General features: G+C 42.7%; 1 protein-coding gene across 1 annotated transcript in view; it reads left to right on the top strand.

Moving 5' to 3' along the window:
- The first annotated feature begins 1,713 nt into the window (after window positions 1-1,713).
- Window positions 1,714-16,737, top strand: part of asic1b (acid-sensing (proton-gated) ion channel 1b) — a 219,240-nt gene continuing 204,216 nt past the window's right edge. The window contains exon 1 of the mRNA XM_042090129.1: window positions 1,714-3,148. Coding sequence (XP_041946063.1) covers window positions 2,787-3,148 — 362 coding nt within the window. The 5' untranslated portion in view covers window positions 1,714-2,786. The remainder of the gene's footprint in view (window positions 3,149-16,737) is intronic.

Here is a 16,737-nt window from a genome sequence, read left to right as displayed (position 1 = left end):
ACCAGCGCACAAGAATTACCGCTAAGCTTCAACCACGACTCCATCGACAGTGATTGACAGGTGATGGCGGGTGGCATGTAACAGGTTCGGTTGAACCATCCTGGTATGGGGGGGACTCTGGGTTTTTAGAATAATGAAATTGAATAGCCTACTGAAATATACAATTCATTTTATGAACTTATATTTTCCTGAAATATTTATTAAATAATTGTTTTTAAAGTATTTTTGCATGGATTCTACTTTTTAAATACCGGTATATGTATATTTTCTCACGTACCCCCTGGACTGCCTTCACGTACCCCCAGGGGTACGCATACCCCCATTTGAGAACCACTGGTCTACTCCATAGACAGCCTACGCCACGCACAGCAGGCCCTAGGCAGCCTGATAACATATTCCTCATTAAATTCATTTCATAATAAATGTCACCGAAAAGCAATGCTGTGCTATCAACAGGCTTCTCCCTGTCAAAGTAAGCAGTCCTTGGCCAAGATCAGACAGAACATGGGCCAGACTATGCCAGCAGTCAAAAGTCTGATGTTGGAGAACAGGCTGTGTTGTGTCTGGATTTAAGAATGCTGTCAGCTCCACAAGTCTGCCATGGCCCTCAAAACATGGACCATGTAAACGTGGGGAACACTTAAAGTGCCAGTCCTTCTCTCTCACACTCTCTCTCTCCTCACATTGTACTTCAGACAAAGAGTTGAGGGACAAGCACTTACATTTTAAAAAATGTGTTTGTATGGCCCAAGTATTACATCTGAAAATGTTTTTAAATCATTACAAGCCTTTAATGAATCACATTTTCAGAGATATGTGGGTCTACTGGTTTGGTTGCCTATCTATGATAATGTGGCTCTTTCATATACATCCAAATAATTTGAATGAATCAACTGAAAATACTTTTTCATGTGAGCAGTTCTCATATTTAGGCTGCTTAATATCTTGATTTATATCAAACATGTAATTAATTTGTTTGTAGCATAACATTTAACATTTTAATGCACAACACAATCACACACTGTTTTCCTCTGATTTTTGACAGGTTTGAATGATACTGAAACAAAAATAAGAAAAAAAGGGTACCTCTCAACTGAGATCCAATATAGATATGGTCTTCCAGGTGTCCTACAGCCAATATTGAGAGAAAAGACAGATTTGGTCCAAAGTAACCTCTGTGTGTATGTAAGATGGATTGTAAAGAAGCCATATCCAAAGGGCAAAGTATTGATTGCCGTTGACTGATCAATGGCTGTGACAGAGAAACAGTTAATGCAGCAATACAGAGGATTAAAGATGGATTGTGTGCAGTGTCATGGGTTGCTGGTGGCCCGAGGCTATGGCTTTCACTCACACACACACACACACACACAAAGCACTAGACCAGGTAACAGCTCATTCAACCTAAGGACTAGAATTCTCTGCAGGGGTGTTGGGTAGACACAGTCCTCTCCTTTCTGTTGTGACTGTCCGTTTGGGCTAGGCTATCACAGCAAACACATCCATTGTATTAAACCCGCAGGCACTTCCACCGTTTGCCGTCCACGTCAGCATAAAGCCTGGGAATCAAAACGGCGCAGTGTCTCCCCTTCTCCCCCCGCTTGCCTCCGCTGCGTCCCAACCCCTCTCTCTTTTTTCCTCCAAAGACCCCCTCCCTTTTCTCTCTGACGAACGATCCTTAAAAAAATAGCCGCGACAGTGGTGGTGGTCTGTCTCAGCTCTCTCCGAGTTTCTCCCTGAGAACGAATTGCCTGTGATGTAAACTGTTAGGTTCGTCGCATTTGAGCAAACGTTTGGTTGGTTTTAAAAATCGCATCGGTTGCAAGTGAATGATAATGGCAAATTTAACGTGACCACAGACGCGACTTGGAGATAGCACAGAAACCACGCGCGGTCCAGTACATCTCTTTTCGCAACATTATTAACTGAAGCGTGGAGATAACCGATTTCATCTACTGGGGCTCTGTTTTGTGTGAAGCGCGGAACTTGGATTATGTCCACTGAGACACTGTGCCGTGTGCGCATCTACCGTGTCGCCTGTTCGAAGAAGAGGATAGTATCTTAATATTGTGGTACCTCTTTTAGATAAAAGTAGCCTGCAACTGTTTTTGGTGTGGTTGTCTGTGCCGTTCACAGGAAGATCGGGATTTGGGACAGCGCACGTCGCCTTGTTTTACCTTTTTGCAAATCTTCTCTCTTGTGTGGATCTTTAACTCGCATTGTAACAAATGTGCACCTGAGACACTTCAGCTTAGTCCGTCATAGTGGAGGATACAACCTCGTGGTATTGGTTCATAAACACAACCATTTTCTCTAAATGCTACTTTGTGCGTTCAGTGTTTTTGTAAACAGAAGTTATCAGTGAAGCAAGGTGGCTTGTTGCCTAAAGTTGAGACACTGGGAAGGTATCTGGAAATTTGCTGTTGTCAAAAGGATTGACTGATTCACTTGACAGGTGTTTCAGACTAAAGAGAGACTCTGCTAACATTGTCACCAGAATAGCCTATAGACAAGCTATTGACAAGCTATTGCCAGTGCTGTTTTGCCCAATAGCCTACGATTTTTGAAGTGAACTGTTGTGAATATACGTTTATTTGGGTTTTGTATTTTAATGTTTCAAACTGTTGTGTATGGCAGTGCGTCAACTGTCTTCATACTTTGACTGACCACTAAAAGACGCGCGTGAAAGGGCGTGAACTTGCTTGTCTGGTAGTTTGCATCCCAAAGGCTCGAACATTCCCCTTCTTCAGTACACCCGCGTTCACGCAGTCGGATCGACGGCAGCCATGGACCTGAAGACAGATTCGGAGGAGATGGACTGCGAGCAACCACCTCCCATTGAAGTTTTCGCCAGCAGGTCCACGCTGCATGGCATCTCGCACATGTTTACATACGAGCGAATCTGCATCAAGCGCTGTTTGTGGATCCTCTTCTTCATGGGCTCCGTCAGCGTGCTGCTGATGGTGTGCATCGACAGAGTACAGTTCTACTTCGAGTACCCACATATTACTAAACTGGACGAAGTCACCGCGCCGCTGATGGTTTTCCCCGCCATCACCTTCTGCAACCTCAATTCCTTTCGATTCAGCCGCGTGACACGGAACGACCTGTACCACGCAGGGGAGCTACTTGCACTTCTCAACGGAAGGTGAGCGACAATTGTGTGTGTGCGTGTGTGTGTGTGTGTGTGTGTTACAGTGGAACCATAGGTTAGTGTAGTGCCTGTCCTGCGTTGTGCATGTCCATCCTGATTACACCTGACCCGAAGCACCCCCTCCACACACACACACACACACACACACACTATTATTTCGACAGTATACTTAATTGTATATTAATGAATGTAAATATAATGAATTATTAAGTCAGAAAGATTCCAGAGAGATTCCAGTTCCAGGTCTGTTTCTTTTCCAACACAGTGTGAAAACAAGTAGCCTCTTGTGCTCCATCCATTTTTGACTGTTTCCAAGCTGTAGGCCTATAATAGTTTCAAGCAACACTCTGACCCACAGGGCAATATGAATATACATTTATAATGGCTAAAAATAATTGTATTAATTTATGAGTCCCAGGCTGTGATTGACAGGAGGCTAATGGTGAGCCTCTGCCATCTGGCTTATTGGTTACAGGCTTTAGAAGTCTCACCTAGAGAGGGGCACATATGTGTCACTGATTGAAACTATCCTCCTCCATCTGCCACTGGGACAGAAGTTGTCAGTTTCTACCTCGAAGTGTGTGTGTGTGTGTGTGTGTGTGTGTGTTTTATGTGGCAGCGGGCTGGCAACTTACCCAAGCTGTCCCGCTGGCAGGGCATCACCGCCTCTTTTCCACCTGAAAGAGACTCCGTTTACCAGAGGCATACACAACAAATATCGAGACAGATTTGTTTCATTACATGTAAGCGTGCAAATGATTCAGGGCATTTGTGACTATGTTCATCTAATTTCACAAAGCGGCACGTGGTCTGGTGTCTATAACTCTTGGCTGACTGTTGGCCTAACTCCTGATGAAAGAGTAGGCATGGCTGCTTTTGATTTAATGGCGTCCTGTACGCCTCAAGGCAGGAGATCTCACTCCTTCTCCTGTCCTCACCCTTATAGACCTTCATTGAGAAATCAGTACAGATAATATGATGTAGTGCTCTACAAAATGTCAACTCTTATTCTTGTTTATCCCTGAGTTACCATTAGCTCGACTTAGTTTTCTGTGCCTTCAGTAATGCCTTAGGAATGCTATTTGTTTATGTAGTTGAAGGGTCCATATCGCAACATCCCCCATCTGTGTCTACTCCAAACACACTTGTTGAATGTTAGTGTGATTAAAATGTTCTAAATAAAATGTGTTCAGCCAATCAGGCGTGGTGGAACTGATGACTTAAAGGCACACTATGCAGGTTTTTTAGCTTAATATGCATTTTTTTTAGCTTAATTTACCTTCATTTAACAGCTTCAGAGTCATTGGAATGGTTATATGACTTTTTTCGGGTTGAATGGTGGCCGTGTCGCTTCCCCCTGCGCCTGTGAGCGGAAAAACCATCCTTACTGTGGGCCGGCGGGCCGACGGCCTCAGTGTCAGGAAATATAACGAGTGTAACGAACTGCTTTACTGCATTTAAATAAACATACACGGAGTTTCTCAGACATTCGTCATGACAGAGCCAGCGAAAAAGAAGCAAAAACTGAGAAAACAGTAAGGAAATTGCCAATAGTGCATAGTTTACCTTTAAGTCAGTCACATACAGCAGGGACAGGTGGGAGATGTGCGTTCTCCACGGCTGTTCATGTAAAACACAGTAGACAAATGCTGTGTTCCAGATAACTTGTAAATTAGATAACTGAAATGTCTCACTTCCCTTCCAAATATTATCCATCATTTTCTGACCTCGTACCAGAAAAAAGTGCAATAGAATGCTAAAGTCAAATTGTTTGAAGTAGGTTCTCTAATACCAGCTTTGTGGAGTACTTAGTGCTGTGTTTGATAATGAGATCAAATAATCTGAGTACACAGAGAATAATATGATGATGGTTTCAATACCACAAAAAGATGGTAAAACGTCTAAAACAATTCATTGAGCAAGGCTCTTCTCAATGCAAAATAATCTTTTTTCCCTGGATATGATTTTAAGAGGAGGTAGTTTGTAAATATAACCTTGTTCTCAAAGTTTCCTCTGAGCTTTTTGATGGTTTGTCTTTATTTTGGATTATCGGCAGTCGCAGTGGTGGACTGTAGGAAACGTGAGTGAGTCTAGTTTCTGTAGACTGTGATCCCTTTGTTTATACCAGAACACATCTGGAATATATCAGGGCACTTTCCAGTAAATACAAAGACCCCTCACAAATTTCCTGTAAGGAATTTCCTTCTTTGCTAAAGTTACATTTTCTGGTAAATCAGACTAATATTCAGTTAGACACATTTCCATGCAGAGAGAGGCATGACTCCCTCAGTTCTGTCTCTTTCTGATGGTTTTGTTTTAAGCTTAATTCAGCCATTAGCTTGAATAAGGCTGCTCAGCTATGCCACTCTAGTCAAAGTCTTTGTCAGCTCAGTTCTCAGCATGGGATAGGAAGCACATTTTGAGCTTATTTAATTTGGCTCAGTGTCCTTTCACTCTCTGACCAGTGGCAGTTATCCTTATGCTGTGGAGAGTTACCCGACCCTGGTGCAAATAGACAACGTTTTGGTGGTGGTGACAGCAGGCTAGGCAAGGCTGCATTCATTTGGGAAAGTAGGATGGCAACTTTACTGTATAACTCCAAAATATAAAGGTTTCAGGGTATCATTAAGATGTGTAGGAAATTTGCAGCTACAAACTTGAACAAATTTACACAGGAACAAGGTCAGGATGTTGAAGGAAGCCCAGTCAATTCTGGATGATCCTGGCCACCCCTTGTAGAAGTTGTTATCCCAGCTGCTGTTGGCCTTTAAAAAACTCAGAGTGTGACAGGGGCGAGTGTTGGTATCCGCCTGACTGCTCTTGTTCTTTTTGTTCTGCTGATATTAGAATGGATAGTGCTGACTGTATAACAAATAGCCTCTGGGGATAATAATGATATCACTCATCCTTGATACATCATGAAATGCCGATTTCATTTCATATTAATGATAATGTGGATGTTAATGTGCAGAGTGTGGACCCTGAATGTCAGATCTTTCTACTCCAAGATCTTCCTTAAAGGTGCAGTCAACAATTGCACAGGAAGTCGTGTTTGTTTATGTTTATATTTAAATTTATTAGCAGACGCATTTGTTCAAAACAACATACATTATATTGTAACGTGCATGTGGGTGGTCAAGCCGTTGTGTTCTGTGTTAATGTTCCCAGGGTGCAATGCAGTTATTAACTGTGGTTATATATGTGTTATGCTCACGAGTATACAGTGTGTGTTCATGTATCAGTGGTGCGGGTTATGAATAACGTGTATCAGAGAATGTTATTCCTTGTCGTTGGGTGGGTGGTTATGTGTCACCCTTCACCCCTTGTTCTGCGTCCACCTATGGACCCTTTCAACAAGGTAAACAAAAACAATGCTTGAACGTTCTATTTGGGCCCCAATCTACTTCCTCTGCATTAAGATAACATATGGAATGTTCAAAAGGAAGTCTTGTGGGGCCAACTATGATGCTGATAATGGAACTCTCTTGAAAGGGTCCACTATGATGCTGATAATGGAACTCTCTTGAAAGGGTCCACTATGATGCTGATAATGGAACTTTCTTGAAAGGGTCCATAAATACCATATCAGTTCAGTAAGGATGTATGTGACAGCAATGCTTGTGCATGTTGTGAGATAAATGGCTGTCAAGCTGATTATTTTGGAACCTGTGTGAAGCTACGTTACAATATTTTAACCGAGGACCAAATGAAACATACCAAAGAGGTAGCTCACCCTCTCTTCAGTATCCCCAGAGAAACTCCACACCGTATTTTGTTTTTGTTTGGGGGACAGGCTGACCCCCACTTTGTCTGTTTCCAGTTTTTGGAGCCTGGACTGCTTACAGAGACTGGGTTTTTTTTACAGTCAGTGTGTACAGTGCTATTTATGGAATGGGCAGCTAGTGGTTGTGAGGAGATGATTGATGGGCTTAAAAAAATGCGATGGGCTTGAAATCCTGTACGATCGCTGGCGTTTTTTTTCACGGTTTATTCACTTCCAGGTGCTCAAATTCAATTGTTTCCCTATGGAACGATGCGACTCACCACTGGAACATACCTCACTTTTATAAAAGATGTGTGCAAGCAAAAGAAAAAGCAAGGCTTCTAAAAATGTGAGGTGCTCAAAGTTACAAAATAGTTAACTTTTGACATGTTTTTTTTTTTACAAAGGGTCGTTGCTTAGCTGCCTGCCTTAGCTAAGTCAGGGAGCTAACTATTTAGCTAAATATAATGTATCATAGCAACAACATGTACACAATCAATTTCAGTTGAGCCTGTTGTGAACAGTCATTGCCATTATTCATGGGTATGCATAAGGGTTCACTAGATATCTGCTAAAATGGGCCATTTTATTCCCCAGCCTAATTATAGGGTCGTAAATGGGCTTGTGAAATAGCATCTGGGCTATTTTCTTGACAGAACCAGTGCTTAACCTTAGAGGCAAAATACTCTGTTCAACCATTCTGTCATCTGTAAGGTAACACAATGTAGGAATTCCCCCTTTAATCAATTGTCAAAGTACTGGATACCCATAAGGGGTACCAAATTCATCCAAAACTGACAAAAAGGGCATGGTCCTACCCACAACAACGTTACATAGTGCAATACAAGGCGTTCTGGATGCGCATCGGCAATCTAATAGAGACTCCATTCTTGTTATTGTGAGTCAGTGTGGCAAGCCATTATTTTAAAGTAGAAGAACGGTAAAGGTAAAATTGTGTAGCTTTTACTCTTAAAGGAGAATTCCGGTGTGATATTGACCTAAAGTGTATCGAAACATGATACCGAGTGTGAACGTATGTCTCATAGCCCATCTCGGCTTGTCCCCTGCACTCCAAAATCTGGCGCTAGTTAGCCGATGCTACCAACATCTTTTTCAATAGTGGTGCTTCGGCATCGGGCTAGCCATGCAAATAAATCACTGTTTTACACCCATTTACGAGGCTCAATGTATCTCCACACTTCATTGGTAGACTTCCGAGGGCCCTGACATTTAAAACGAGACATTGAGAACTTTGAAAAAGCACTGGTAGTTTACTTACAAGACGATTTATACAGACAGTATCTTCACGAAGTTTAGCGTTTGCAGCCATCTTGAATTTAGTCACGATAAGTCGAGCAACGAGTAAGAATGAACAGCTATGATAAGGGATCAGATTCCAAAAATAATTCAGTGGAAATGCATGGATTCCAGTTGCTGCTACTGGAAGAAACTGGAATCCATGCATTTCCACTGAATTATTTTTGGAATCTGATCCCTTATCATACCTGTTCATTCTTACTCGTTGCTCGACTTATCGTGACTAAATTCAAGATGGCTGCAAACGTTACACTTCGTGAAGATACTGTCTGTATAAATCGTCTTGTAAGTAAACTACCAGTGCTTTTTCAAAGTTCTCAATGTCTCGTTTTAAATGTCAGGGCCCTAGGAAGTCTACCAATGAAGTGTGGAGATACATTGAGCCTCGTAAATGGGTGTAAAACAGTGATTTATTTGCATGGCTAGCCCGATGCCGAAGCACCACTACTGAAAAAGTTGTTGGTAGCATCGGCTAACTAGCGCCAGATTTTGGAGTGCAGGGGACAAGTCGAGATGGGCTATGAGACATACGTTCACACTCGGTATCATGTTTCAATACACTTTAGGTCAATATCACACCGGAATTCTCCTTTAAGGAATAGCAGCATCTACATCTACACTGACAGACCCACATAATGTTGTAGGCCACAAACTATCGTTATAACAAAATTATAGTCATTGATCTTAGTATATGGTAAGAAAATGGCAATACCATAGTTTAGGCAAAGATTACTTATGCGAAACTCAGGGCAGAGACGATAAAGTCCTCGGCTCTGGCAACTTGTAGAGTTGCACATATTGAGGTGGGCAAACTGGGCTTTCTGGTTTTCAGCAGGCTGGAGAAGATGTGATAGCCTGTGTGAGGGCAGTCACCCATTGAGACACTATCTGTTGTCCAGATATGTGCTGTTTGTGTCTGTTATGATACTGTGTTGCTAATCGAGCACATAACGAAGAGGTCAACCCACAGACCAGGTAAATAGCGGGACAAATAGCAGGGGTAACATGCAAAGTATTATCATGGAAACTATCCTATCTATCCTATATATCCTATCTATCCTATATATCCTATCTTAAAAGCAACAACATGAAGGGAGGAATGCACCTATAGGCGCCTAGATTTGGTATCATCTTCAAATCCATCGTCATGCTTTACGGTCATGTGAAGGACAAATAGACGCACCTGTCTTTCCCATTAGTCATCCGGCGAAATAATTCTTAGTATTTCTGTGGTCCAGGTCTGAGATCCTGTGACAAATGGACTTTTGAGCACTTAAAGCACTTAAGAGTACTGATTTACCATTAGTCATTCACACATTCACTCATTGACGACAAAGACACAAACCAGAACAGCAGGAGGGGTTGGGTTTCTGTTTCTTGCTCAAGGACACTTTGACAGGGTCAAGAGGAGTTGGCCCCAAAACAACAACATGAACGACTCCTATCTATTTAACCACTACTAAACATGCTTTTTATTAGGCCATCACTGCTGTTGTTTGGGCTTACAAGGTTTTTGCATTGGTTCTTTTGAAATGGCACTGCTCAGACAGTATGTGGTGTTTACAAACGGAAGTTCGGGAAGAGCGTGACAGAATTTGTCATGCCTCCTGCTTCAATCATTCAGGTTACTTATTCACAGTCTACCTGTCGAAGTTGCAGCATCGGTGTTACTCCGCTCGCAACCCACCACCTCCCCTTACGCCTCCCGTCTTCCATAGTTAAAGAATAAGGGGGTGTATGGCGGAATCCTGCCCGACTCCTGCCTGCGCAGTCAACTCCGGCACGATTCCGCAAAGCCCTTCAGGACCATGGCCAGAGACCTCTCCAAACATGCTCTTCTATTATGCTTTTATGTATTATGCTTGTATGTCTTTATGCAAATTCAGGAATGTGCACTAGTGAAAGGGTTTTTAGGAAACCTTTCAAATATGCTGTTCTGTAACTTTGTTACTGTAACTCGGTTATCATGAAAGCAGTCCCCCCCACTCAATGGCATTAAGCCCAAAAATGTATAGTATAGGAAATATTCTCAGGATAAAATGTGTAACTCCGTTACTGCATGATCTTCCCCCTTAGTATTCTAAAATGGTTAGTTCCGGTCCTTGATTATGACTGGCTGAATTGTGTTTGATGCCATTGTAAAACATATCACAACCCTTCACCTTGACCACATTTCGTTCTATATTACTGCACCACCATAAATTGATACAACAATTAGAGTCTCGTTTGCGTCTGCGTTTCTTGGCAACCTTTCTGATAGAGGAAATATATTTCTTGGCGGAAAAAATATTATCTAAGAATAAATTGTTAGATTTCTTGTTGCTGTGCATTTATTTTATGAAATCTGGCCAGGTATATCATGTAGTAATCCTTATAGAAAAGCAATAAGCCACTTGACTCTGTAGGTACCCCGCTGTGCGTTGTGCCTAACAACGCTTAGTTGTTCTGAAATAAGTATAAGTATATATACTCTTTTGATCCCGTGAGGGAAATTTGGTCTCTGCATTTATCCCAATCTGTGAATTAGTGAAACACACTCAGCACACAGTGAGGTGAAGCACACACTAATCCCGGCACAATGAGCTGCCTGCAACAACAGCAGCGCTCGGGGAGCAGTGAGGGGTTAGGTGCCTTGCTCAAGGGCACTTCAGCCGTGCCTACTGGTCGGGGTTCGAACCGGCAGCCCTCCGGTTACAAGTCCGAAGCGCTAACCAGTAGGCCATGGCTGCCCTAAATCACTGGAACCTACGGCCTCTATTGGTCTAGGATTTTAGCAATCAGTTGAACAAAGTCTCAGCCAGTCAGTAGTCAAATCTCAGAGAGCTTTATTCACGGCACCGGAGACCCACGTCGTGTTGCTACCAGACGCAGTCTGAGGTTCCACAGAAAAGACAAACTTCTTATAGAGCATTCGTACAGCTTACATCTCCAAGTATGGTATGACAGGAATGAAGATGAGCACATCACCTGTTTTGCATCGTATGACATCGAAGGATGTAACCCCTAACAACCGACATCAGTGACATTTACCCAAAGGCCGACCTAACACACATGAAGGTGCCAACCCTCCTAGTAGGATATGGCTGCTCTCAGTGCCCCTTCTATCTCAACAAACAAGCACTTAGGCCCAATCACCTTGAGGAAGAATGCCACTGATGCAAATCTTTCTGATCTTTCATCAGCCCAATTTCTGTTCACCCACACACTTCTGTGAATAATCTGTGCACACAAACAGAAGTAAAACGAACACACGAGTAAAGCATACAGCACACACATATATGGAGCCTTTAAGGCTAGAAATTTCTTAGGGCACCTCTTGAGGCTAATTGCTTAACTGAGTAATGGTAGAGAACACGTGGATGAGATTATGACCAGCGTATAAGTAACAGAATATTTTTATTTACTGTATACATGAAATAAAATACACAGTTGCTGGAGTTTTGAGAATGAAAAGTTGCCCCATTCTTGCTTGATATGGGATTTCAACTGCTCAACATTCTGAGGTCTTCTTAACTATGTTTTTGGTTTAATAACACACCAATGAACAGGCTTGGACTGCAGGCAGACCACACTTCTTCTATGAAGACATACTATTGCAATATGTGCAGAAAGCAGTTTGGCATTGTTTTCCTGAAATAATCAAAGCCCTCTTTTAAAAAGATGTGATCTGGATGGCAGCATATGTTGCCCAAAACTTGTATATATCAATCAATGTTTATAGACTTGTGAAGTTTGCCTACAAAAAGGAACCAGAGCTGCCATCTTTGCCCATATAAGGAGATCCGTGTTAACTACTAGCTAACTACCTAAGGCAGGTTGCATTGTGAGTTAGCTCTGGGGTAGCAAAGATCAAAGTGTGGCGTCTCTTCACGTACCAAAGATCACAGTATCCACTCAAAGGCAGAGGACAAAACTGTGTAGAGCAAATGTCTGCATTTCCGATTTCTTCGTCCCTGCGAGAGTTTAACAGGTGCGATAATTCAAAATCCCCATATTATTTTCCCATTGAAACAATCTCAAGATACCAGTCTCTTTGTTTGGGCAAAGATGGTAGGTTTTTGTAGGCGAACTTAAGAAGGTCTTTTGTACTTTTCCAGATGTGCAAGCTGTCCATGCATTAATGCACCGCTATATCATCATAGATGCTTGATTTCAAATTGTGCACTAATGAAATGTTGGATGGCCCTTCTCCTCTTTAACCCAGAGGATGTGGAGTCCATGACTTCCAAAAAGAATTACAAATTTGAATTGCTTCTAACCATAGGGTAGTTCTCTACTTCACCTAGTCCATCTTAATTGAGCTTTGGCCCAGATAAGACAGCGGCATTTCTTCATAGACAATTGTTATTGGAAGTTTTCTTGATTCCATGCAATGGTTTTCATTACAGAATTGGGTCTGTTATTTATGCTGTGCCCTCTGAGGCGATAATAACTGCCATCCAATATTGTTTTTCATCCCCGTCACATGCGTAGAGAGATTTCATACATAAACTTTTTTACCAGATCTAGCTTGTTCACATGAAGCCTGTTATCAGTCATGAAGATATGGTCCATGGTTGATAAAGGTGCTCTAAGCGATGTTACGTGGTTTCTTAGCTAAAACATTTTCTATCACATACTGCAAACATCACCTCACCATCCGCTAGCTGCCTGTGCCTTGAATACACTGTAAAAAAAATGTGGTCTCTGTGGACAGCCTAGGCTCCAAAAATGGCAAAAAACCCCCAACTTGGTCCAGCCTGGACCATAAAAACATAACAAACTGTTCCAGCCAATCACAAGATGAGATGCGAGTTTAGGAGAGTTTCAATTGCATAGGAGGGAGGGGGAGTGAGTAGCAAGCTAGCTCTCGGGGAGGGAATAGCAAGTTAGCTCTCTGTTTTGTTTGAACGTCAACAGAAGTGACATGACCAAACATCGCTTAGAGCACCTTTAAGTCAGTTGTTCCTCATGGTACTATTGCTGTTTGTTCTGTGTGTATCCTCAAAGAATGGTTCCTATACTTGTTTGTACTCTGTAGATCGGTTTTACGGTGTAGCTTTCTGACGTTTGGCACCGCACTCTATAAATATTTTTTTTTTATGATGTTTTAGGTACCAGGTAAGACACAGAGAGGAGTATGTACATCCACAACAAATACAAAATGCAGTGTCCTCTTTCCCTTAATGCAGACAGACTGCCCCGGCTAATTGCTAATTATCCTGTCAGTTGTCTTTTTCTGTGCCTCATTGTCTGGTGTCTGTTTCTGTTGTTTTCAGATTTCATTTTGTGTCTGTTGAGGAGTTGACTGAGCTTTTGTATCATTGTGTGTGCCCTTCAGTTGTTCCACACCTGGCTATAACCTGTGTTATGTCCTTATCCTTGTCTCCTTATTTGGGATTGGACTACTAAGTGTGTGTGTGTGAGTGTGTGTGTGTGTGTGTGTATTTGCCCCTGATTGACCTGTTCCTTGCCAGCCTTGGGCCTTAAGGCCGTGATAAATGGAAATATAACTCTGTGTTCGAGATGTCACTGTAAGCTTCAAGCCTCGTCTCTCACTATTTTTCAGGGTCACAAAACCCTTGGAATATTAATATCTCCAATGTATATTATTATTATTATTATTATTATTATTACAGCAACAGGCAAACTCACCGGGAGATTTGCCATCAGCTTTGTACGGCCATATCGGTTGAGAACGGGAGCGACGAGTCCTCACTGAACAGCTGAGTCATTCAGTCAGAAAAAACTTAACGCAAAGCCTCCCCTCTGCCATTCTGTTGAGTTTTAAGACCCCTCGTATTAAAAAGGCCTGAATGCATTAACCTCTCAGAGCTGATTTTATTTAACGGCCAGCTAATTACCTGAAGATATTACTGCAAGATAAAAGCTGGCAAGAAAGATGGAGTGGCTGAGTGAGTGAGTGAGTGAGTGAGTGAGCAAGGGATGAAGTGGGTGAGTGAGTAAGTGGGTGAGCAAGCGAGGGAGTGGGTGAGCAAGGGAGGGAATGGGTGAGCAAAGGAGTGAGTGAGTGAGCAAGGGAGGGAGTAGGTGAGTGAGTGAGTGAGTGGGTGAGCAAGGGAGGGAATGGGTGAGTGAGTGAGCAAGGGAGGGAATGGGTGAGTGAGTGAGTGAGTGGGTGAGCAAGCGAGGGAGTGGGTGAGTGAGTGAGCAAGGGAGGGAATGGGTGAGTGAGTGAGTGAGTGGGTGAGCAAGGGAGGGAATGGGTGAGTGAGTGAGCAAGGGAGGGAGTGGGTGAGTGAGTAAGTGGGTGAGCAAGCGAGGGAGTGGGTGAGCAAGGGAGGGAATGGGTGAGTGAGTGAGTGAGTGGGTGAGCAAGGGAGGGAATGGGTGAGCAAAGGAGTGAGTGAGTGAGCAAGCGAGGGAATGGGTGAGTGGGTGAGCAAGGGAGGGAATGGGTGAGTGAGTGAGTGAGTGAGTGAGTGGGTGAGTGAGCAAGGGAGGGAATGGGTGGATGAGTGAGTGGTTGAGCAAGGGAAGGAGTGGGTGAGTAGTTGAGCAAGAGAAGGAGTGGGTGAGCAAGTTTCACTTGAATTCTCCCCTTCGCTTTAATCTGTCATTTATGCGTGATAGAGGGAGTTACATTTTGGGAGGAGCAACCCCAAAATCTGTGCGTTTCTTATATATACAACTCTTGTGCGCATTCTGCCATGGCTTAAGCACCTTTCCAGCTACGCGCTCCGGAGAGCTGTATCAAGGTTGAGCGCCACTACAAGGTGCATATTGCTTGTAGGCCTAGTTCTACACATACAGTACATGTAGGCTACACAGAACTTTACAAATTAACATTACAGTATCAAATGTGGTGTTTTCACAGTGTCACACAGTGGCATATTTCCCAACATTACCTTATCCATGAGGCTACATTGTTAAATAGTGAAAAACCCTGTTAATCACACACTTTGGATATTGGAGTTTACCGACATCTGTGCATCTTCAGTTTTAAATTGTTGCTATTAACAACAGCAGAGTAAAATATAAATATATCACGACTCTAGAGGGGGCTCTACAATTGCCAAAAATACCTAAACCTGCATAGTGTACCTTTAAATACCTAAACCTGCATAGTGTACCTTTAAGTGACAGAGTGTACTTACTGAGTAATGACATTTCTAGGACTTCTTTATAAGTACATTTTAAGTCAGTACAGTTACAGGTTAATCACACGTTAACCTTTTTTGTCGATTTGCATAAAGGTGTCTACTAAATACCAGACAACTTTAACTTTACCTTTTGTACCTAGAGTTTGTGGTTTATGGTAAAAGACAAGTTAGCAAATTGTATTGATTGGGGGATGCGTAGACTTATTGCCTAATTAAAACATACATGGCGTTTTCATCTGTGATGATCTATACTAAACAGATGGACAGGTTTTATGTAGAACTTGCAAGCCACTGCAAATTCCTTCTGCTAGCCACCGTGCATAACGGTATTCTTTTACTTAACATATGTTTTGTGGCAGTATTTATATTAGGTTTGGCTTAGATGTGCATGCATATGCATAAATATTCTCTCTTCCCTCTCTCTCTATTACACACACACACACACACACACACAGACACATAGAGAGAGAGAGAGAGAGTGTGTACAGAAAGACACAGCGTGAGAGCATGAGCATGAAAGAGAGGCAGTGAGAGAGCTGTTCATTATCCATCGGTGGAGTGATATTTTTAGAGGTATTGATTGGTGTTCTTGAGCCCTGTAGGCATTTAGCTGTGGAGCACACATGTGCATGTCACCATCTCCATCACCATCTGAAGCTGCCACCCTGACCCCTGACCCCTGCATCTATCATATTACCCCACGCTAGTCTCACATGCTTTCTCTTTTTAAGCCCTTCTCCTCTCCTCTCCTCTCTCTCTCACACACAGACGGGCTCTGTTACAACCAGTCAACTAGGGCTTTCAGATATAACCTCCGGAGTATATGCGGTGGTTTGTCAAACAAAGGTGCTACCCGTTGGGAGGATTCAGATATGATGCTAATATGCGGACCTTATACTGACCTTATACGGACCTACGCACAAAAGAAACGTCACCGACACGCCTCTCACTAGGTGTGAATTTTAACCGCATGTTCTACGCTTCGTTCAGACACAGCACATTTACATAATGTCCGGAGGAAATACTAGGGGGGGAGTAGTAGAACAACCGGCTAAGTTTGGACTTCCATATGACCGTTTATGTCGTTATGTCAGATATACGGCCCCACCGTTTAACATCCGCCGAACCTCCGGTCTTACACGTATGTCTGAAAGGGCGAGACAAGACGAGAGCAATCATGATGACAGGGAAACGGAGATGTTTGCCAGCATCGTTCAACAAGCACATTGAACAATGAAAGTAGGCTACAACTTCCTTTACAAGCAAAGCTTGTCTATAGCATTCATTTCTAGCAGTCATTTATGGCATGGACGGATGAGTAAAAAAAAATCTTAAAGCTTAAAGTGCCCGTATTATGAAAAAATCACTTTTTTCTGGGATTTGATGTGTTATTGTGTGTC

This window comes from Alosa sapidissima, chromosome 4 (genome assembly GCF_018492685.1).
Source record: "Alosa sapidissima isolate fAloSap1 chromosome 4, fAloSap1.pri, whole genome shotgun sequence".
NCBI lineage: Eukaryota > Metazoa > Chordata > Actinopteri > Clupeiformes > Clupeidae > Alosa > Alosa sapidissima.
The sequence above is the reverse complement of the archived record's forward strand: the minus strand, read 5'-3'. Positions and strand labels throughout refer to the sequence as shown.